Below are 21,858 nucleotides of genomic sequence, written 5' to 3'. Positions count from 1 at the left end.
TCCCTGCAGGAGCCCAGCTTGAGACACCTGGAGCCTTGTTTGCAGAGGTGCCAAGCACATGCTGCATTTCAAATTAAGTGCATTGGAAACGTTTTGGGGGAGGGGAACAAGCAGGGCATGGAGGTTCGGCTCACCAGCAAGCAGTGGGGAAAGTGGCTTATGCTGGAAGATGTAGAGTAAAGGGAATCAGGCTAAGAGGGAGATTTTGTTCAAACTGAAGCAAGAGTGGTGAGTGATGGCTGCCACCAGCCAGGGCGCCCATCCCTGGTTAGAGGGGCCCAAACCAAAACCCAAAAGAACTGAAACTTGGGATCTGGCTCCAGATGAACACCCGGCCTCTGTCTCTACAACAGGCAAGACCCTGGATCCGAACAGCCTCTGCCTTCGGGGATGGAGGGATTGGGCACGGGTTCAAACGTAGCAATTCAGGCTCATTCATAGTTTCAAACCCTCGCTGCCTTCCTGGTCGTACCAGCCGGTAGCACAAGTCTTGTGCCCAGTTCCAGCCTAGAGAAAGGTTTTCTGAGCCCCCTTGCTAACTCCTGCATAATCAGAGGCCTGGAAGGAGCTCGAAGTTGGGGAGGGCAAGAGCTAGATACCATTATAAGTGAAGACGTCCAGCACCATCTTCCCTCTCCTCTGGTTAGCGGTCCACTCCAACAGGGTGGGAGGATGGGCACGGGAGACCTCAGGGTCCATCTCTGTCTGCTGCATTGCCGTGAGGATCTTGCGCTGGCAAACAGCATTGTAGCCCTCCAGGCCGTGGTCTGACACGAACCTGCAAACCAGGCAGCTGCCTTTAATACACACTGCTCCTCTCCAGAAACAGCAATGATAATCATTTTTTAAAAAGCCACCTCGCCCCTTTCCTTACCTCAGCAAGGGCTTCTCCAGCGCTGGCGAAGGGGCGAATGCACACAGCAGAGCAGCTATCAGCGCACAGCCTCGCTGGCTCTGCTCTGGGTCTGGGTTCTTCCACAGCTGGCTCACCACCTGACTCAGAATCTCGTTTCGCAGGGCCAGGTTGCTGAGCCCTCGGCTGGCAATGTAGTTACCCACAAGCACTTCCTGCCAGCTCTGGAGGTTCTTGTCCCCTATGAACCGCAGGATCTAAAAGAAGTGCAATGAAAAACAGCAAGGGGGCTTAAACTGCAGCATTCAGACTAAGCTCCAATTGCAGCTACCTCACATCTCTGGAGACATCTGAACTGGGAAGTTCAACCAGCCCCAGAAGCCCTCTGCAAAATTCATATCTGAATTGGGGTTCAGACTTCAGGCACCCCCAAAGTTTAGGAGAATTTGGGAGGCAGCATGTCATGGGGATAGAGCATCGGACTGGGAGTCCGGACTCCTGAGCTGTATTCCTGACTCTGCCACTGACCTGCTGTGTGGCCTTGGGCAAGTCACCTTCCCTCTCTGGGCCACAGTTTACCTGTCTGTACAATGAAGGAAATTATGTTCATCTAGTCTTTGTGAAGAGCTCTGAGATTTATATACTGAAAAATGCTAAGGATTATGGAGGTATTAGCAGAAACTCCAGTTAAGCCTGAGCTGATTATTGCACTTAAAGCGGAGCATGAAAAACATCGCACAATTACAGTGCTTCCTCTTTGACTACAGAATGAATTTTCTGAGAATACACAAGTAAATCTGTGAATTAGTTTAGGAATTAAAATTATTCTAAAATGGGCCCTTTAAAAAAAAATTTAGCACCCAGGCTGCGACTCTTTTGTCCCCAGTGTTCTCAGTAACAGAAGAGACTCTTCAAACTTCCCGTATAGCTACAACTCACTGAAATATGCTACATAGATTATATATTTTTAAGAGCTAGTTATCCTTTTCCCCCATTATTTTAACTATCCTGGTTTGAAGTTTGAAGAGTCTGTGCTGTTCTGTTGGTGAGATCTTTGGGGACAAAAGGAAATTCTGACTTTGGGTGCTAAACTTCTCAAAGGGCCATTTTTTAATTAAACTGAATTCCTAAAGTCATCAACAGATTTACTTGTAAATTCTCAGAACATCCATTTTGTACTGAAAGAGGAAGCGCTGTAATTTTGGAGAAGATATGCTGTATTTTTCCACACATAACACAGAGGCTGAATCCCTTCTTTAAACAAAAATCTCTACTCCTGTCCACGTACTATATAGATTTGCTGCCAAAGACACCCGCATAACATAGTAAAACAGACAATGTCCTCACAAAGCCAGCAGAACACAGGTTAAGACACGGCTCTGCAGTTTCAGCATGGACCATAAGATTATATTTTAAAAAATGCAAATCAAAGACTCAGTCACACAATAAACCAGCTGAGGGGAAGCCACAAATGCTGCAAAATGCAACATAATGGAAAAGAACAGCAGCCATGCTCAAAGTCTCATTAAACTTAGAGCCATCCAGGTGTACACTTGCCCACACTGAGTCACTGCATGATTGTATTGCTGTAACTCCAACTCCTTTCTCCACCCCTTCCCAGTGGTTTTTTTTTTTCATTCTCACTCGTTACATCAGATCTATAAAGTTAGCCCCATACAACACTTTTAGACATAAGTATTAGTATAGACATTTACAAAAGTGAAGTAAGGTTTGCCACAGAGCATTCCAGTCCATTCTACCTCACAGACCATGTCTACACAGCTAAGACAAACCCCTGTCTGGCTCAGGCCAGCTGACTCACTATGGGTGGGGCTGTTTCACTGCTGTGTGGAGCTGGAGCTCTGAGACCTCCCACCCTGCATGTGTCCAGTTGCCATGGGTCTCTGGTTGCTGTGTAGACATAGGCAGAGTGCCTCTCCCTCTCACACAGTCAACAGACAATGCGGGCTGCTGTTTGGCAGAGGATGTAGAGGTTTTTCCATGGACTGGGTAATTTGCCCAGGTGTGTGGGGGGACCCTGTGTCACAGTGTTGCCTAATGGTTAGAGCAGGGGACTAGGTGTCTGGATTCCCAGGTTCTTCTCTTCCTGGCTCTGAGACGGAGACTTCAGGCAAGTCATTTGAGGCCCAGTGCTGCTCACTTTAAAGGCAGTGGCAAAACTCCCACTGATTTCACTGGGGCAGAGCTTAGATTCTTACACGTTCTGTGCCTCCGTTTATGGAGCTTTAGGGGATAACAGCACCAGTCCCTCCAGGGCCCGACCTGTTCTTTGCTCAGGGCTGTGCGCTCCGAGGAGGAAAGGTGCTAGAAGAGTGCGGAATATCATTGCTAGATCATCCCACACCTACGGGGGGCTGAAATAAGACAGTCTCTGGCCCCATGACACACAGTGTAGACTTCGGGCAGCAACAGCACCACACCCCAGGACACTTAGTTATTTAAAGGCACCAAGATACTGACTTAACCCCTTCTTCAAAGAGTTCCTGCCCAGGAAATAAGCCTCTCTCAACCCCTGCGCTGCCAGAGGTGCAGATCTTTTGCACTTTAGGTTATGTTTTCACTGCAGAGTTAACCAGGGCGTCACAACCTGCCCTTCCCTTGGCACACACCTTGTTCTAGCCGGTGTCTCTGGGTCGCTAGTACAGCCCTTCTACCCCTTGAAGCTTCCTCTCAGGACACTTGCCTTTAGATACAATCCGGTGATCCTAGCTGTTTTTCCGAACTATTTCAAGGGCCCTACAGACCTCTTCACCTCCCCCCCCCCCGCCCCTGCATTCCACTGGCTTTAAAAAACCACTCACCTTTTATTTAACCATAACAAACATCACAACAGCATTCAGCAACCCTTTCCAGTTCCCTCTGTGATCCTGCTCCCTCTCCCCTCCAGAGCTGGCCCCCCACGACCCTTCAATTGCAGAACTCCCAAACACACAGCCCGGGGGAGCTTCCATCCGGGAGCCCAAGCCTCTGTGACTCTGTTCCCCGAGCAGCGTATGTGCTTTTGATCTCCGTCCAAAAACATTCCCCAACAGACGATTTCACTTAACACTTACCCTACAACATCATCTCACATCATACAATTTAAAGTTAACATCGTCCCTTCTCTGCACCGGGTGCTGCCCCAATCCCCTCCCCTTCACACACAAAACCTTCACTCAGCCCAGGCTAGCTGGCCCAGCTGGGGATGTAGGCTAAAATGCTTTCACTCAAGCTGGTAAACCTGCCCCCTTTGCTGTGTGGATGCAGGCTAAACCACTAGAGTGTTGACAGCCATCTACTGCCTTCCCGCAATTCCCCGTGTGGTCAGAAGGACAGAGATGTTCTTCCACAATTCACTGGGAAAGAATCAAAGAGTGGCTCAGCTTGGTGCAGTGCTAAGAGCCATGGGCTGCGCCCCCAGAAGCCCTAGCGATGTACACTGGTAAGCGCAGCACCAGTGAGAACGCAGCAACTCGCGTGCGGTTTTGCAGCACGGCTGCTCCCACCCGGGGGGCTCATTGCCAGTGTTAACTCCGCAGTGAGAACGTGTCCTTAGCCGATTTACTGCCCCGGGAACGCTCAGCTCAGATGCTGAGCCCTGCGGCCGGTCCTGCCCTCCCGCTCCCGTTTCCAAGCTTGTCTGAATGAGGCTCAGAGAGGTCAGCAATTCAGTGACTTGGTCTACACACTTGGTGGCATCTGCATCCAGGGTCCCCCTGGCTCTCAGTTCTTTTGCTGTAACCTCTAGACGACGTGACTTCCCTTCTGGAGGTATCACTGTGCTCATGGTCCTGTGAACCCCAGCAAAACCCTCCCCTGCTGGAGACAGAAAACTTTGAGAAGAGCAGAGTGCCTGGATAACCTGGTTTCGTATTTCACTAATGCCCCCCTACAAAGGCCAGTGCTCAGTGGTTGGTTTGGGATTGCCTGATATCGTAGGTTGGCTCTGAAATGAACAGCTGCCCTTGCCCCGCTCCACACTCACCAGTTTGTTGATCTCCAGCGCGCTCTGCTTGTCCTCGCCCTGCAAGCGGGTTAACGGCTGCTGCAGGGGCTGTCCAAGGGCAGGGAAGTCGGGCTCCTAGGAGGTGAAAAAGGACGGAGTTCATGGCTGGCATTGCCAACGGCTGGAGCGTGCCCTCCTGCTACAGGCCCTAGGAGAGAGCCGGAGTCTGAAGCGGGACTCTGCATTCGCCCAGCTGTGCCAGGCAAGCAAGGATGAGGCGCACACGGCTTGCTGCAGGGCTGTCCTTTATCAGACTCCTAGGCAGTCCCTATTGAACCTCTGGGCACCTGACAACCCAGGGCCATAGACACAGTCCACGGGGACACACAGCACGGAGAGCAGACACAGCCCCCAACATTCAGACACACACCGGAGCGGAGAAATGAGGAGATTAAGGAGCCCAGATCCAACCAGGAAAGTGTCCAGACACAGAAAGAAAGTAAGAGAGTGGGGGAGAGGCAGAACGCTCTGGAACTGGGGCAGCCTGGCAGCGGCGGGGAGAGGAGGAGACACACTGAAGAGAGCAGGGAAGGGGGGTCACACGCAGCGAGGATGCAGGAGAAGGGGCGGCAGAGAATGGAAGGGTGCCTGTGCTTCTGGCATCGGCAGCTTCCTACCTGGAAATGAGACCTGATGAAGGTGGAGAAGGGAGAGTTATTGGTGTCCGGTGGGAGGGAGAGATCGCACCTGGCCTTGACCTCTGGCGGTGAAACCTCAGTGATCTGATTGGTCTGGGCATGGTGCTGACCTGCAAGAGAGAGAGCATGGACCCAGCCTGGCACTCGGGCACAGGCCCACCTAGACACGGCGCCACACAACCACAGTGACCAACACACCCTGCCCACCAGAGACACCCGCACCATCCCCCAGTCTGCACGCCACCCACACCAACCCCCTCCCTGAGACACCCACACCACCACCGTCTCCATCATCCCCCTCACCGCACCAATCAGACACCCACAAAAATCTACCTTCCCTAGAGACGTCTGCTCCCCCCAGCTTTCCTCCCCCCGACATCTGCACCATCCCCACCTGAGACACCCACACCACCACCATCTCCCCATCCCCACAGACCCCTGCCCACACACAGCTGCTCCGCCCACCCGGCCTCCAAGCGTATCTGCCAAGTGCCTTGTTACCCAGCAGTTTGCTGCCGTTTTCTTTCCCCTTTGGAGAGTTTGACTGATGCTGCTCTCCTGTCCACTCCCCAGGGGTCAGCTGCTCCCCAAGCTCACTGCTAATGCCCGTGTCCTGGGGGGCAGCAACAGAGCAGGGGGATGCTGTCACCAGGGAGGGAAGGGCAATGGATAAGTGCTTTGACTTCTGCACTCAGACCTGTGCGGCGCAGCGTGAGTGGCTTCTCCGTTCGCCTTCACGCTGCCTTTCCTCCAGCAGGGGTGGGAGCATGAGGATGGGCCTCCTCAGAGAATGGACTCAAGGCTCTTCTAAAAAGGGGCAGTTAGTAGAGCAGAAAGGGGTCACGAAAACAAGGCATCCGGGATTAGTTCAGTGAAGGGCGTGGACCAAACCTCCAACGCCCTGAAACATCCCTGAAGCAGCCTGTAGGGAACGCCCCAGGCCAGGGCTCTGAAAGGGTTTCTGTTCCTTCACACGGTGCACAAATAATAGAGCACTGGGCTCAGGCAGAGACTGATGGCAGTGCCCCAGTCGATAAATAAACCAGAGGTCACCAGGAGTGAGGCCGAGGATAAGGGATTTATCAGAGGCGATAGGATAACAAACACCTCTCAGGATGCAAGAGACTTCCCAAAGCTTCTGCATGCCTCTCCAGCACTCCAGCCACGCGCCTTTCCTTCCCTCCCGCCTCCCCTCCCTCCACTTCCCAAGCCAGCGCCTCCCCGACTGCCACCTCCTCCCTGCCAGTTCAACCCTCTGGGTGCTCAAGGGGTAGCAAAAGCTTTTCCTGTCCCAGGAAAGCTTTCAAGGTTTCAAAACTCTCTCGTTCTGCACTGGGATGAAGTCAATAACCTTTCAAAAATGTTCATGAGAAAACGGGGGGGCAGGGAAAGGAAGTGGAGAGAGAGAGACCATAGCCTATAGCCTGGTGTTCAGGGCACTCAGCCAGGATGAGGGAAACCCAGATTCAATCCCCTGCTGTGAATCAGGCTGTTCTTGGGATGCCTCTGTCTGCCCCTCTCTCTCTGACCAGAGGAAACATTCCTGAGGAAAGTTTTGTTGAAACAAATATCCCCCCCGCCCCCCAAAAGTTTTGGTCTTGACGAATCAGCATTTTCCGATGGTGAGGGCAAAAAAATTCCCAACCCGAGCAACTCGACACACATCTCCTGGGGGATGCCTCCCTGAGCAAAGTGCATGGGGAATCCAGCCCCATCTACTTGTTAACAGGTATCTTGCTCTGATTAATTAATTAATTTGGAGGGCCAACTGAAATAGGGGCCCCCATCGTGCTAGGTGCTGTACAAACACACAACAAGAGACAGCAACTGCCCCACAGAACTTCCAATCTAAATATATGAGCCACACGAGGGGAAAGAGGCACAGAGAAGGGAAATGACTTGCCCACATTTAAAGAGTAGGTCAGTGGCAGAGCTGGGGATAAAAACCCATGTCTCCAGTCCAGCGCTGCACCCACTGGACAATGCTGCCTCTCTATCCCTGTATCTTGAAGGAGGCCCTTATGCATGTCCACCTGGCGTTATCATGTTTACATTTCCAACACCAAGAGAACAGATACGATATAGGCGAGAGAGCGTGCCTGACACACACACATGCAAAGCTATGAAAGCAAACAGCGTGAGTTAGAAAGGCGTGATCGGGATGGAGGGTTTTTCTTACCTTTGGCAGAGTGCAGGAGTGCTGCAAGTTCTGCGGGGATCTCCAGCAGGCCCACATCCTGAGGAGAGAGGGAGCAAAGAGTCAGCAATCGGGGTAGCAGTAGCCAAAGAAAAATAAATTAATTTGCAGGCAAAAAACGGTGTCAAACCCTCAGGTGTTTTTACTCAGACTTCAGGCAATGCTGCCAGTGACATTAATGACAGCATGGCTGGAGCCAGGACTTGAATATTTGAACCAATGAGAGCAATGTGTGTGTGTCTCTTCTAGAATGTTATAAAACACAAGGAATCAATAAGAGTCGCAATTAAAAGCACACTGGAGAAAGGACGGCAAAGCAGGAGAGAGGTTTATTCCTGGTGAAAGTCAAGCACTACTGGGGAAAAGATCAAAATGCAGTAAGTTTTGTGTTACTTTTCCCAGGATTTACTGAAATAGTTACACCGGTACAACTCATGGCGTTGTTATACTGCTATTGTTTATTCCCCTTTCCATAAGGGAATAGCTATAGGCATCTTTATTCCAGTAGAACTGTGTCCACACTAGGGGTTATACTTCTTCAACTAGACTGGTAAAAAGGTACAACTTTCTAGTGCAGACAAGGCCTCCGTAGCTATATCAAATGTTTCACTGCCATCCACAACCCAAGACAACCTGACCTCAGTTTCAAGCCGGTCTGGGTTGAAGCACAAAGAGCTCAAAAACCGAGCGTGACTCTGCTTTGAGCATGTCCCCACCCAGAACCCGAAAGGAAAATCAGGAGAGTGGGTAGACACACAAACTGAAACTGAAGGTAGTATTTGCATAAAGTGAAAGAGCCATGCTTTCCACAGTCCTCAGTCTTAATATAACAAAGCAAATCCCAGGCTGGCGCCAGACCTTGAGGAGGGGAACTGGCACCAGGCCATACAAAATTGCCCTTTGCTTGTTTTGCAGCAGCACAGAGTGGGCTTCCTGCCCCGGACAGTGCAGGAGGCTGAGCATCCAGTGGGAGTTGCTGAGCATGCACAACTCTCTCTCATTCAGTAGGAGTTAAGAGGCCCAGCCACAAACATGGATGATCCAAGGACAGAAAAGCAGGCCAAACTTGTCCCTAAAAATTGTTCAGCGTGAATCATTTGCCCAGTTCCACCCTTGGCCTGTCTTCACTGCTGTTGTGCAGGTGACAGGCTGATGTTTCTGTTCAATCCTGCATAATCCACCACAGAATTGATAGAAGCCACTAATATATATTGGGACATATCCCAGCTATTCTCTAAGCATTAACTCCCTCGGGGCAGCAGAAAGTTGTCCCCTCACCCCCGAAATGCAGGAGCACCGCTGGAATTTTGGCACTGCAGAGGAAGACACCTAGAGGCTGCTCCTGAAAGGTGAGCTGCCTCACAAAGGACTAGCTACATTACACATCAGTCCAGATGTGAACATAGAGATCAGGCCTGATAACCAGACAACACGCCCTTTACAGGTATTACTGCTGCTAATATCTTACAATTATAAAATGTATTTTACCCCAAAGCTCTTGATGCACCCTGATTTCTCTTACTCTATAGACATACCCCTCTACCCAACACACACACACACACACACACACACAGGAATGATTCAGCAATGATCAATGTAGCCACCTCTGGGGTGGAATACAGATGTATAACAGCACAAAGCAACAGCATGCTTCACTGCAAGAGACGATGATGATCCCATACCCCCCTCCAAAACTGCAGGTGGAATTACCCAACGTGGGCTTTGGCCCCTGACCTGGAGCTAAGATCCCTAACTCCAAGGAAAAATCCCATGGGATCTACTAATGGCAAGTGGCTGGGATAGATGGCCTTGATTTTGCAGGTCACCCAGAACAGCAGAGAAAAGGGCGTTCGGGTGAAATTTCCAGTCTCTAGAGCAGTGGTTCCCAACCTGTGGCCCAGGGGCCAAAAGTGGCCCGCGGGGGCTTTCAAAGTGGCCCACGGCTCCTCTCCCCCTGGCTGCAGAAGGGAGCTACTGCCTAAGGACCCAGGCAGAGCGCGTTTCCGTGGGGTGACTAGACTGGTGCAGGCTCCTTGCTGCAGCCAAGGGGATGAGAGATCACCGCTCCCCTCCCCCTGGCTGTAGCAGGGAGCACGGCAAAGCGCTCTGCCTAGGTCCCTAGGTGCTGGGGTCCCTGCTGGAGCCAGAGGAAGGGGAGCAGTGATCTTCTGGCCCCCTAGCTGCAGAAGGGAGCCACTGCCTAGGGACCCAGGTGGAGCGCACGGCGCTATAGGACGTGTGCGGTTTCTTTGCTGCAGTCAGGGGGAGGGAAGATCCACGAGGAGGCAGCCTCCTCGCTGAACTCCTTCCATCTGGCTGCAGGGAGGTGGGGGCCTGCTGGCGGAGACTGGTGGCCCTTCAGGGTTGTAAAAATCTCTAGCGCGTGAGCCAAAAAGGTGGGCAACCACTGCCCTAGAGCACATGGACGCCCAAGTCCCATTAATTTCTACTGGGAATCCAAAATCGTTAGGCATGTTTCTAATGCTGAGCCCCAGGCACGTAGGTGCCTATATTGCTCCCCATCGACGCACGGTATCCCACGGAATTGCAGCCCTTCGGCTCCCTTGGTTGGGAGGAGAGGGCTCCTCTGCCAGCTGGCTCAGTGATACAAAACACTGTCTTGCTGCAAACATTGGCAGGGTTGCAGACTTGCCGGATCAAGCCTGGGAAGTGGGAACTCACTCCCTTATCTCTAACTGTCACACGGCTGGAAACACTAGCTGGCTGCTTTGTTTTGATAAACAAGGCCAGGCCTTATAGCTGATACACTGGAGCTTATCGACATACCATTCCTGGGCAGCTACCACTCTCTTCGTCACCTTTGGCCAGTGACTCCTCTCTCTGCCAGCGATCCTCACACCTCTGCTGACAGAAGGAAAAGACGTGGTATGAGAGCACTTCCTGGGCTGTGCCAGGCATCTCGGAGGGGCAAATGCCCTGGATTACCGGGTACTTCCAGCTAGTTCCTTGGGATGTGCTGTAGCTGGCATGCCATTCCAGCCGCTAGCGCGTTAAAATGAGACGGTGAACACAGCATCTTCTTAGGATCTATGGACATTAGGGGGCCAAGGCTTTGCCATCACCTTCAGCACCCACCATGGGTCGAAGGCCCCTGGTTCCCAGGCTGAACATGACCAGAATGGAGCCTCTGCCACACAGCCTGCTCTCGAGATAGCCCAGCATTCACTGCCTCCCAGGACACAAGTGACAGCGCCCCACAAAGCACACGGTGACCAGAAACACAATCCACCTCCTTCTCTCTCTCCGCAGCTGGAAAACCTGAATCCAGCCCGGGGAGGTACCCAGAGTTGGGGAGCCGTGCTCCCGTTCAGCTCTGCAGGCAGGGATGTTCTACCACGTCCCACCCAAAGCTACTCACCTACCTCCTGGTCCGAGGGAGTGCGGGTGTCTGGGTATCTCACTCCCTCTCTCTCCTGCCTGTCCGCAGAGGACGTGTGTGGCTAGATGGGAAACTACTAGGGCTGGGCTGAGGAAAAGGGCAGACTGTGCTAAAGTCCTCCCAGGGCAGAGCCACAGGGGAAGGAGGAGGGAAAATGCGGTTCCAGCAGGTGAACTTTGAGACCTTTTATTGTCGTCACGCGGGGAGGGAGCAGAGCCTTAGAAAGCACACAGCGAGGGGAGGGCCTGAGAAGCTTTGCTGTGGTTACTCTGGCGAGGGATTGGAGCAGAGCTGAGAACACAGGCTCTGCTCTGGCTGCCCTGCAGAGCCACCAGTGTCTCGCAGGGCATCTTGGCCATGCCTTACACGGCAGAGATTTTCAGTGGCCAAGGGGGCGGCTACATGAGTCTCTCCTGTGCCTAACTTTGAAGCTGTCCCATAGCTCTTCGGCAGCTTGTGTGAAATGAGTTTGACGGTCTCGTGTCTCTGTAGATGCGTGTCCACAGCACAAATCCACGGCCACGATGGATGGCACCAAGTAGCCCAGCTGTTGGCAGATAGGCCAAGGATTTAAATGGCTCATGGATTAGCTCTCAGGGGTCAGGGTAGGAACACGCTGGAAGGGGCAGTGGGTGGGAAGCTTGTGTGACGTGGTTGCCATTTTGGCTGCCTCCAGGGATGGATCTGGTGACCTCTGAGCTAAAAAAGCACAAAAGTCGCTACAGCTTGAGCTAAAAGCTGTGTAGTTGGGAGCTCTCCGAGACTCTCGCCCCCTGTGCATCAGGCCCAGAGGAGGATGCAAACACAGTGACTCGTGCGTTACACTTGCTCTGTCTCTGGCGATGCTGAATCCAGTCTGTGGAGAGAGAACGTCAGTCTCTGGGACTCTCTCCACCATTTGGAGCTTTTATATCAAGACTGGGGGGGGTCTCTCTAAAAGAAATGTTCCAGCTCGGACACAAGAGATGGGCTGGATGCAGGAATTCCTCGCTGGAATTCTACAGACTGGGTTATGCAAGGGTCACACTAGACTATCATAATGGTCTCTTCTGACTTTTAACCTATAAATCAATCCCTGTCCTGCGAGTATGTGATCAGACCTGGGCTGGATTCCACGAACATGATGGGAGATGGGCAGAGTCATTGTCCCCAACTCCATAAACACTTCCCCAGCTGAGATTCCTTTCTTGTATGTGGTGGTTAGACATGGCACCAGCACTCACTCCTTCACCCACCAGCAGTGGGTGACCCTAGGGTGACCAGATGTCCCAATTTTATAGGGACAGTTTCAATATCGGGGTTTTTTCTTATATAGGCGCCTACAACCTCCCCACCCCCATTCCTGATTTTTCACACTTGCTATTTGGTCACCCTAGGTGACCCTTAGAATTGACAACGGTTGTTTAAAGCCACCCTGCTACTTGCAAACTCTGGCTAAAAGCAGTCAGAAGACATGTTTATTTTTGTTTTCAATTAGCTGAAGTGACCTCGGTCTCCTGAGAGCCACAGTTCACCCTCACTTCAACACAGTGAGCTATTTTCTGCGTCAGCTCTTGTGATCAGGCAATCTCAGGCCTTGTCTACATTTGCACTTGTACCAGCAAAACTTTTGTCATTCAGGGTGTGGAAAAAAAACAAAAAACAAACCCACAGAAGTTTTGCCGGCATAAGCGCTTGTGCATACAACACCATGTCTCCCGCCGACACAGCTACTACCACTCGTTTACGTGGTTTTATTGTGTCAACGGGAGAGCATAACACAGCTACACAAGCATTTATGCCCACAAAACTTATGTCGCTCAGGGGTGTGTTTTTTCACATCCCTGAGCAACAAAAGTTTTGCCGGCATAAATGCTAGTGTAGACAAGGCCTCAGTCAACACTGAGCATGTGACAGGCAGGGGAGCTCCATGCACCAAAACCAACAGGCCTCTGCTGGCCAGGTCTTGAAAAGAAAAAATGTGAGAAATCTCCTCCGATTTTGGCCTTCATCACTAGACACTGTGGAATCTCCTGTTATTAAACTCTTACCATCCCTAACAACGGTGCCAGCTTTGCTCTCAGTGTAGGGGCAACCTCTCAAGTGCCTGTGGGACAAAACCTTGCTCAAGTCACATCTCCCACCTTGCCCACGAGCGGGGTGCATCCAGCCTGGGTTTCAGGCTCCTTTCCACCCTGCTGGTTGTATTATAGTGAGATAGGACTGCCACTCAGCTCTCCCTATGTCTGCATCTGCTGCAGGTTAGGCCTGTTCTGCCACTGACTAAATCCAAGAAACTTTTTATAGCGATCGCCCTGCCCCCATCCTAAACACACATCCAAAAACTATGTCTACATATCTTTGGGCATGAATGGTCTCTGCAGCGCTGCCGCATGCGCCGTCTGTTCCCATAAATGGTATTACCTGGGAGCGCTTCCGTGTCTGCGCCAAGAGCCTGGAGATCAAAACGACCATCCCAAACTGCACCAGCATCATCTTCAGCCTCCTGTAGCGCTTCCTGAGAGCAGAGTGGGGGCAGCAGAGAAAGGGAAATTCAGCAAAGCAGGCCAGGCTGTGGACTAAACACAGGCCAAATAAAAGCAAGGCACAAGTTCAGCAACACCAGAAAAAGACAGGCTGAATTTTATTTGGCCTTTCTGGTTAGCCTGGCCTACTCTAAACAGTTACAGCTGTGCCTGTTGGGGGGGTGTAATATTTTTTTTAATCAATAGAACTATACCAGCATAAGCCCTAGTGTGGATACAGATATACCAGTAAAACTGCGCTTATAGCTGCATAGTTTGTGTCAGTTTCCCAGTCTATACCAGTACTGGCACTTTTGTATCAATAGCACTGCATGCATGGTAGGAGGGTTTTCCCAGCTTAACAGGAGTCTGGTTAGTTACGACTCAGAAGGAAAGATCCCTCCTACGGATATGCGGATCTGTGTGGGTACCCAAGGGAAAAAGCACACTCCTTGGCTGTTCCTATGTGTAAGGAAGGACAAATACAATACTGGGCGTGTAAGGCCTTGTGCACACAGGACTTAGTGGCATATTTGAAATCATTTTCCAAGTACATTGATAGGCAAATATGATGGGAGTCCTGCCTCATGGTCAATACACCAGGAACTGAACTGGGAACCTCTCAAGCTAAGAGCATGAGCTGCTACCGCTTGAAATAAAGAGTCAAGGCTCTATAGCCAATGCTGAAACTGCCAATCCAGAGAAGATATGGGCTGAGGGGGACCTGTAACATACACTCATCTGTGTGTTACACTTGCTTAAGGAACTCTGCTTCCAACTAGCAAGGGGGCTAAACTGTAACATGGTAACTGCTGTCGGGACTGTCTCAATAATTGCACTCTGAAGCCATGTTAGACCCCGGTGAGTTACAGCCACATTGGTAAATCGCTTTGTCAAGCGGGGCAAGCAAACAAGGTGGGTAATCGGGACTAGCAGTGCACGTTCTGTCCCTGCCATCCCACCGCAGGTGGAGACCCAGGGCTGGATCCTCTGTTACTGAATCTGCGCACGGCTCCCAGCAGGTGCTTATGCTTACAACTGGCCATAGAATATGAGCGATGGTGTGGCCTTTGACCTCTGACCTTGCCTGATGCCCCCGGATATGAGCCTGGAGGACCATGACCTTCTGCCGGAAGACCTGGAATTGCCTGCGGCTGATGAGGCCTCGGAGGTTCCGCTGGAGGGTGACAACGGCCCAGCTCTGCTTCTGGTTCCGTTGTCTCTCCAACAGCTGCTTGGCCTTCTCCTTCAGGAAGACCTAGGCAGAGGAAACAGCTGCTGACCCCCAAGAAGAGGCAGAGTCCATAAGGGACATGGATGTTCACAACCCCTTAATGTCACCCTAAACTGATGGAGCTGTTGCTGCCCATCAAAACACAGGCTACCCACTGACATGAGTCCATTGTTCTTAGATACGGTGCCCCGTTGGTCTCAATCCAAGGCCCTCTCTATATTTAGGGAGGGATGGATCGGGGGGCTCTGGCTCAGGATTGAGGTACTTCGGGAGTGCCAAGTGCAGGGGGGCCGGCAGTGGAACACCAGGGGATGCTGTAGGTTAGCACAGAGGTGCACACAGAGAGCGGGTGGAGGCACAGGTCAAAACTGAGATGCATCGGCTGGCCAAGGGAGTCAGTGCCTGTGGTGCGGCTGCCTGGAGCCGGGGTTCTCAGTCTTTCCCTTTCACAGGCACTAACATCCTCCAGCTAAAAAAAAAATAAAATAGAGGTAAAGCAACAGAGACGGCCCAGGCAGGTGATCAATTCTCCCACTCATCTGCTCGTGTGTGGGAGCTGAGTGCCCTACTTAACATCGGTACCGAGGGGATGGCTGGGCAGGGCTCTGGGATCAAGACAAGGCTCTCCTTAGACACTACCTTTGTTACTCCAATCTGATAGAGATCCGAGGAGTCTCCCACCATATGCGAGAGCACCGCGGCGCATCCCTCCCTCTCCTGCGCATAGCTCTGCCCTTGGCCAGTCAGGGCCCCATACCTGAAAGACAAGAGGAGAACAAGGGGGAAGCCCAGCATGCCCTGGATGACATCAGGAAGGTCAAGTCAGAGAACCAAGCCCAGCACTCCAGCCATTATGCAAAACCAGGCACAAATGATCTCCCTGAGGCCTGTTGGGTACAGCTGGCAGCATACGTCATGGGGATATTTCATTACAAACTGAACTGAGATCATTTCACACAGGCCACCGTAAAACCATTCCGTGGAAGTGGCTTTCAGCTGCTATGAGTATGGACCCAGTCCTGCCAGCACACTCACGTGAGCACCTCTGCACACTGTATGCAGAGCTGTCCCTAGGGTACGGCAAATTGGGGTGATTGCTCTGGGCCTCGTGCTTTGGGGGGTCCCAGGCCGGCCGGGCCCTCGGAGGAGGAGGAGAGAGGGAAGAGCCCACAAACACCCCTCCTCCTGCGGGGCACTGCCACTGCTGCCACCGACTGTGGGGGGGAGGAATGGGAGAAGGGCTTGCAGACATCCCCCCACGGGGCGCTGCCGCCACTGCTGCCTATGGGGGAGGGAGTGGGGGTGAGCAGGAAGGGCCCACAGAGTGTGTTAAGGGGGCCCACACAGTGTGATATGGTCCGGGCCCTGCTCCACCCTAGGGACAGCCCTGACCATATGCCACAGGATTCCTCCTGTACAGAAAGTTATTTGTGTGTGTATATGTGCTTGCAGGGTCCAGGGCCAAAGCTAAATTTGAACTCGTGGCCTAATGGTGAGAGAATCCATTCTCCTATTATCAAATCCCTGTGCCAGTTCTGTTTGTGGACATCAGATGTTTCCTTTTCCCAAACCTAGACACTTCAGAGATATTTTGGGAGAACATATTTTGATTTTCATTATATATCAACATCTCTCTCTTTTATTTTTCTTACAAGGAAAGACATCAGCAGTTCGCTACCTCACGTGGATGTTGTGAGGATAAATATGTTAAAGACTGTAAGGTGCTATGATACTACGGTAATAGGGGCCCTAAGATCATAGAATCATAGAAGATGAGGGTTGGGAGGGACCTCAGGAAGTATCTAGTCCAACCCCCTGCTCAAAGCAGGACCAAGGACCAAACCCAACTCAATCATCCCAGCCCGGGCTTTGTCAAACCACATCATAGAAACCTCAAAGAGAGAGAGAGAGAGAGAGCCAAACAAGCCTGAAGGAGGTAGGCCCAAGAGAAATAGCCACACTCCATAGCTTGCTTCATTGGCACTGTATTCCTCGTGAGCTGCCTAGAAATCCCAGCCAAAAGGAAGAGAAGGTAAATCAAGGTACCTGACTAAGAACTGCTGGAATGGGATGCGGATGGGGTATCCCTCCTTCCTGATGTGGATGGCCTCCAGTATCCCAGAATGCCTCAGCTGACAAGTGATATATTCCACATCAAAAACGTCAGGCAGCTGTGATATGACACCATGGGGAGAAGAAAGCCAGGGTAGATGGGGAGGAGGACGGAGACACACGGAAGAGCGAATGGACAGATAAAGAGGGGACCATTAAGAAGGGACACTCCTTGTAGGTTTATCCCTCAAGCTTCTGTGAATCATCATAAAGCCACTTTGCCATGCTCAAGGGTGGATGGCATGCAGCCCATATCCTGCCTGCCAGGTTTCCTGAGCCATTGGTGCAGTTTCCCAACAGATGTGAAGGAGGGACCACGTGGGCACAGACAGTAGCTGGGACGACACAGTAGTCGTCACTGAAATCCTGTTCCAGAAAAGGTCTGCACAGGCCAGGCAGAGGAGACCCCTCAAAATGCTGCATCCCAGTAATGGGAGTGCAGCCCAGATGGCAGCAGGCTGGGTGGGTAACACCTGGGGAAGACTGCAGAGCAAGGAAGTGGACTCCTGTCTGAGGCCTCCCCCAAAATCTGTGGCTGCTTCCTCCATCCAAAGCATGGGATTTTCTTACCTTTTTCGGATTGGGTGCGATGCAGCGAATGAAGAAAGTATGGCTCCTGCAAGGCAGAGGAAAGGGAGGACGCCTTAACATCCCAGAAGTGTCCTGACTTAACCCCAGTCCATTTCTAGGGCCAAGGGAGCTCCCAAATCCCCACAGCAACTCTGTCGGTCAAGGCCAATCCTTTTCTGGTTCTGTAGCCCATTACCAGTCCCCCAAGCTTCCCAATCTCCCCTCAAACCAAGCCTTTACAGACTCTAAAATAACACAGTCACGCCAGGGGTGATTCCCAGCAGGGCAGTCGGCTTGCAGTGGAGACAGCGCCGTCCTGGTGCCCCTCACCTCCCCAGTTTGGCTGTAAGATCCTGAAGGGACTGCTGGAATCTGGACACCAGCGTAGGGGCATGATGGTTCAGGCCTTTGCCTCTCACGGCCAGCTCCCTCTGCTGTCTGTGATGTTCCTTGGCCTGCTGGAAAATGTGGGACACTAGCTGGAAAGAAGATGGAAAAGGGAGATCAGTGAGTAACGTTCCCCTTTGTGCTAGGAAATAATTGTTTCCGAAATTATTATGGTCAAAGAACAAGGACCCATCCCCATCATCCCCCACCCACAAGAGCAGGGCTGGGACTGTTTGTGACAAGTGTATGTTCCCACCTCGCCCATCTGCCCATGGAGTTGGCAAGGTGTGTACATTGTCTCTGATGCATTTAAAGAAAGGATTGTGGTTTCCCCTTGCTCAAACCGAGCTTCTTAGCCCTGCGTGTGTGTATAAACGCCTCCAAACCGGGCACCATGCCACTCTGAAAGTCACATACCTGGGTGAGTAGAATCAAGTATTTGTCTCTGGGGGGAATAAAAGCGATGGGGGGAGAAATATTGGAAAGGGAAGGGAAGGAGTGACAAGAAAGAGGGATTTAAGAGTCTGGAAGAGGCAACGGACAGAATTGGTTAATTCACTACCGATGTACACCCTGGGCACTGCCGTTCTTCTGGCTGGGGGACTCAGAGGGTAAGTCAGCAATGAGTCCATTGCTCAGTCCAGCTTTGCCAAATGGCAGTGTAAAGTTTCTTACTTTACACGGCCATTTAAACTCTCCCTCCTCCCCCAATTTGGTGATGGGGGGAGTTTACATTCCCAAACTCTCCCTCCTCCCCACCACCCAGGTCTTTGGGCTTCCCTGAAGAAAGCAATAAAGGCTCCTGCAGGGTACCTGTGTCAGAGACAAGACAGCATAACCCTGAATACTGTACCTTGAGGTGACTCTGGGAGAAAATCTCAAGGACCTCCGGGCGCAGCAAGTCGTGGTTTTTATTCAGAAACTTGTGAACCTGTGAAGCCAAACTCTGACTGATCAGAGTCTAGATAATCAAAGCCAGACACAAAAGCCCCGTCACTGACAGATGCAGCCCAGTATGCTGCAAAAGATCCCTTCAACGGATCTTCTGACATGTCCTGTAATGACTCAGAATTGGCCCAGGGTAACTTAGAACACAACAGCGTTTCCTAAGAAGCACCCCCCCAAACTCCCAATATATTGATGACTTGTGGCCTCCGTCTCTAGCACCCAGGGCTCACTGGTCAAGCTGCTCAGAGACTGCTCCAGCGTGGTCCCAGGAGCTTACCTGGTAGGTGACAGGACCTGCATAGTGCTGCACGGTGAAGACTGGCGAAGGCAGCTTGGGCTTGCCGTACCACGGGCTGTTTCCATGGTGGTAATGGCACTTCTGGAGGAAGGTGTGGTCAGTGGCCTGTGCGGGAGAGAGACACACGCTCAGTGTTGCAGCCCATTCTCAGATTGAAGAGCCATCGTTAAGCTGGAGTTAAGGTTTTACATACATATTAGTAGCTTAAAGGGAACCAGACACACCGTCCCCTGTAACAGGGTGACCCACCGTTCAGTGTGTGTTACACTCCCCGCCTCTCCCCAAGTGCTAGTGGATAGTTCATACAAGAGGATAAGAGTCTACCAGCTATTCAAGTTACTCCTTTAGCTAAGAAGTAGAAGTTCTGTTTTTAAATGCTAAGAGATCTGAGGTTCAATCCCCACTGACAACCCACGATGGATGGGGGAAGGAGATCATCATATAAACTCTTCAAGAGCCTGAATGCAATACAAATATTGAACAACAATGTAGAGCTGGCATGGAAATCAGGATTTACTAGTCCCAAGTGACCTTTCTCCAAAACCCATTGACCTACTTCCCACCTGACTTGCTGTACCAGGCATGGTTGACAGCCTTGATGGGTTCTTAACCTGAGCCAATGAAGTCTGGTCATCCAGGATGCGTAAGATGCCATGGGGCTTTGCAGCAATCAGATCCAGGCATGACTCATTGAGCATTTTGGACACGGGAATCCAGACTAGCTCCTCTCGGATGTACTCCTCCTATGGGTCAGAGGTCATCCGGCCAACCCCGCCACACGCCATGAAATGAGATGAAATCAGGGAGTTAGCAGAGAGATACAATTGTTAATCATTACTGTTAGAAACTTGCACTGCATGTCCCCATTTAGCCCATGGGACTCGCTTCTAAGCCTGCTAATGTTCTTTCTAATCTGTGAGGAGAGAGCTGTACTAGAGCAAGATAAGGGGGAGTGCAAGAGATACTGAGCCTGGAAATTACACTGATCTCCTGCAAGGAGGCAAAGCAAAGTGCTACCACTAAGCTGCCAGAACAGGCTTTAATGTTACAGGTGTGATCAGGGTCTCAGATCCAGACTATGCTGCTTATAAGTCCTGTCAAATGAAGAAGTGTCTAGCAGTCTCTCTCTCTCACAATCTTACTGCAGAATTAGCAAAGGGTCATAAACAACATAACCTCAGAGACTTGCCCTGTGGTGGGAGCACATGGTTATTGGACGAGAAGATCAGATCCAGTCAACCCCCTCCTTTCCTGTTAGGGAGCACCGTCCAGCTGAGACTGACTCAACTCGCTGCATGTGTGTCATCCCCCTCCTCCTGGTGAGGGCTCTATTTTACCTCTTCCTGGGCAACGACTGTCTGGCTGAAGAAATGTTGGAGATGCTCATTGGCAAAGTTGATGCACAGTTGCTCCAAGCTGTTCAGCCCCAGATCCTGTGGAAATACAAAAAGACACATGCTTCCCTCTTTTCTGTTATTATTAATTATCATTTTTTACTACAGTGATGCCTAAGGACCAACCGCAAATGGGGCCCCACTGTGCTAGGCATTGAACAAACCGTAGCAGGCAGTCCCTGACCCCAAGTTCTGACCATCTAATAGATAAGACAGAGATGGGGAGGGAAGAGGTAGGACACACGCAGGGTGAACAATGGGATGGCAGCAAACAGCATGTTAGTTCCAGGATTTTTGGGAGAGGCAGGGACAGAAATGAGTCAGGAAGGGATCAGCTAAATGGCAAGCAGAGGGGACATTGCAGGGAAGGGAAATGAGGGGAGCAAGGCAGAGAGGATAAAATGAGCAACTGTGGAGTAAAGTCAAGGTGAAGAGGTTACGCTGCAATCCCTCCTGGAGCATGTGTTGAGCTGTAGCAACAGCCTCTGCTAACTTGAGCCCAGAGTCCTGCCAGCCTGTTGTTGGCAAACACTGGTAATTAGCCCGAGAAGGACACGTTGTCTCATTTCTGGCTTGCCCCATTCCCTCAGCCGGGGTGGGAGTGGGGGCTGATTTATGTTCACAGGACAAATCACACAGGAAGGGGCAGAGCAAGCTAGGAAGGGGCATGGGGAAAAGAGATCAGACTTGTCCGTGCGTACACGCCCCTCTGTATATGCACAGCCATGCACACACCTGTGCACACCCCGACCACAGCACATGGATGAGCAATGTGCTAGAGAGTCAGAACTTCCATTCAGGCCACATAACTCCTACCCATACTCAGATCTGCATGTTATCCACACTCCATGACTCTGAGAAGCTCAGATGAGAAGCTCTTTGGGACAGGGACTGTCACTTTATTTCATGCGTGTACTGCACCTGGCACAATGGGACTCCAGATCTGGATCAGGGCTCCAAGGTGTTACTGCAATACATTAGTAGTCTCACAAGACTTCCATTATAGTTTCTGCTTCTAGGGTCTGATCCAAAGCCCAGTGAATCAATGGGAGTCTTCCCATTGATTTCAATGGCCGTTGGGCCCTTGCTCCAGTTGGGAATGGCATGAGAGCAGGAAACAAAGAGGCACATGGAAATCAAATTTTTTTTTAAAAATAGAGTGTTAACCCAACAGAGTTTCGATTTCATCAGACCACCCAGGGCTGAAGGGGCACTGTCAGGTAAAAAATCACGTTCAAGAAACAAGTGTCCTACTTATGCTACTAGGAACACCCAAGATGATTAAAACTGAATTTTATTCTGTTTTTAAATCAAGTG

The 21,858-nt window shown here is 51.3% G+C and overlaps 1 protein-coding gene across 1 annotated transcript in view; it reads right to left on the bottom strand.

Annotated features, from left to right (window-relative positions):
- MYO15B (myosin XVB) overlaps positions 1 to 21,858 on the bottom strand; it is an 80,477-nt gene that overhangs the window by 36,763 nt on the left and 21,856 nt on the right. The window contains exons 14-28 of the mRNA XM_067547779.1: positions 20,485 to 20,580; positions 19,759 to 19,890; positions 19,127 to 19,252; positions 18,755 to 18,832; positions 17,845 to 17,993; positions 17,515 to 17,560; positions 16,879 to 17,003; positions 15,472 to 15,589; positions 14,681 to 14,856; positions 13,498 to 13,591; positions 7,677 to 7,734; positions 5,477 to 5,607; positions 4,839 to 4,934; positions 875 to 1,110; positions 600 to 778 (exon numbers count right to left, since the gene is read on the bottom strand). Of these exons, the coding sequence (XP_067403880.1) occupies positions 600 to 778; positions 875 to 1,110; positions 4,839 to 4,934; positions 5,477 to 5,607; positions 7,677 to 7,734; positions 13,498 to 13,591; positions 14,681 to 14,856; positions 15,472 to 15,589; positions 16,879 to 17,003; positions 17,515 to 17,560; positions 17,845 to 17,993; positions 18,755 to 18,832; positions 19,127 to 19,252; positions 19,759 to 19,890; positions 20,485 to 20,580 (1,840 nt within the window). The remainder of the gene's footprint in view (positions 1 to 599; positions 779 to 874; positions 1,111 to 4,838; positions 4,935 to 5,476; positions 5,608 to 7,676; positions 7,735 to 13,497; positions 13,592 to 14,680; positions 14,857 to 15,471; positions 15,590 to 16,878; positions 17,004 to 17,514; positions 17,561 to 17,844; positions 17,994 to 18,754; positions 18,833 to 19,126; positions 19,253 to 19,758; positions 19,891 to 20,484; positions 20,581 to 21,858) is intronic.

The sequence above is a fragment of the Emydura macquarii genome, unplaced genomic scaffold (genome assembly GCF_026122565.2).
Source record: "Emydura macquarii macquarii isolate MOO-44397 ecotype Brisbane River unplaced genomic scaffold, CSIRO-AGI_Emac_v2 contig_1230, whole genome shotgun sequence".
NCBI lineage: Eukaryota > Metazoa > Chordata > Testudines > Chelidae > Emydura > Emydura macquarii.
This window is presented reverse-complemented; position numbering and strand designations above follow the sequence as displayed.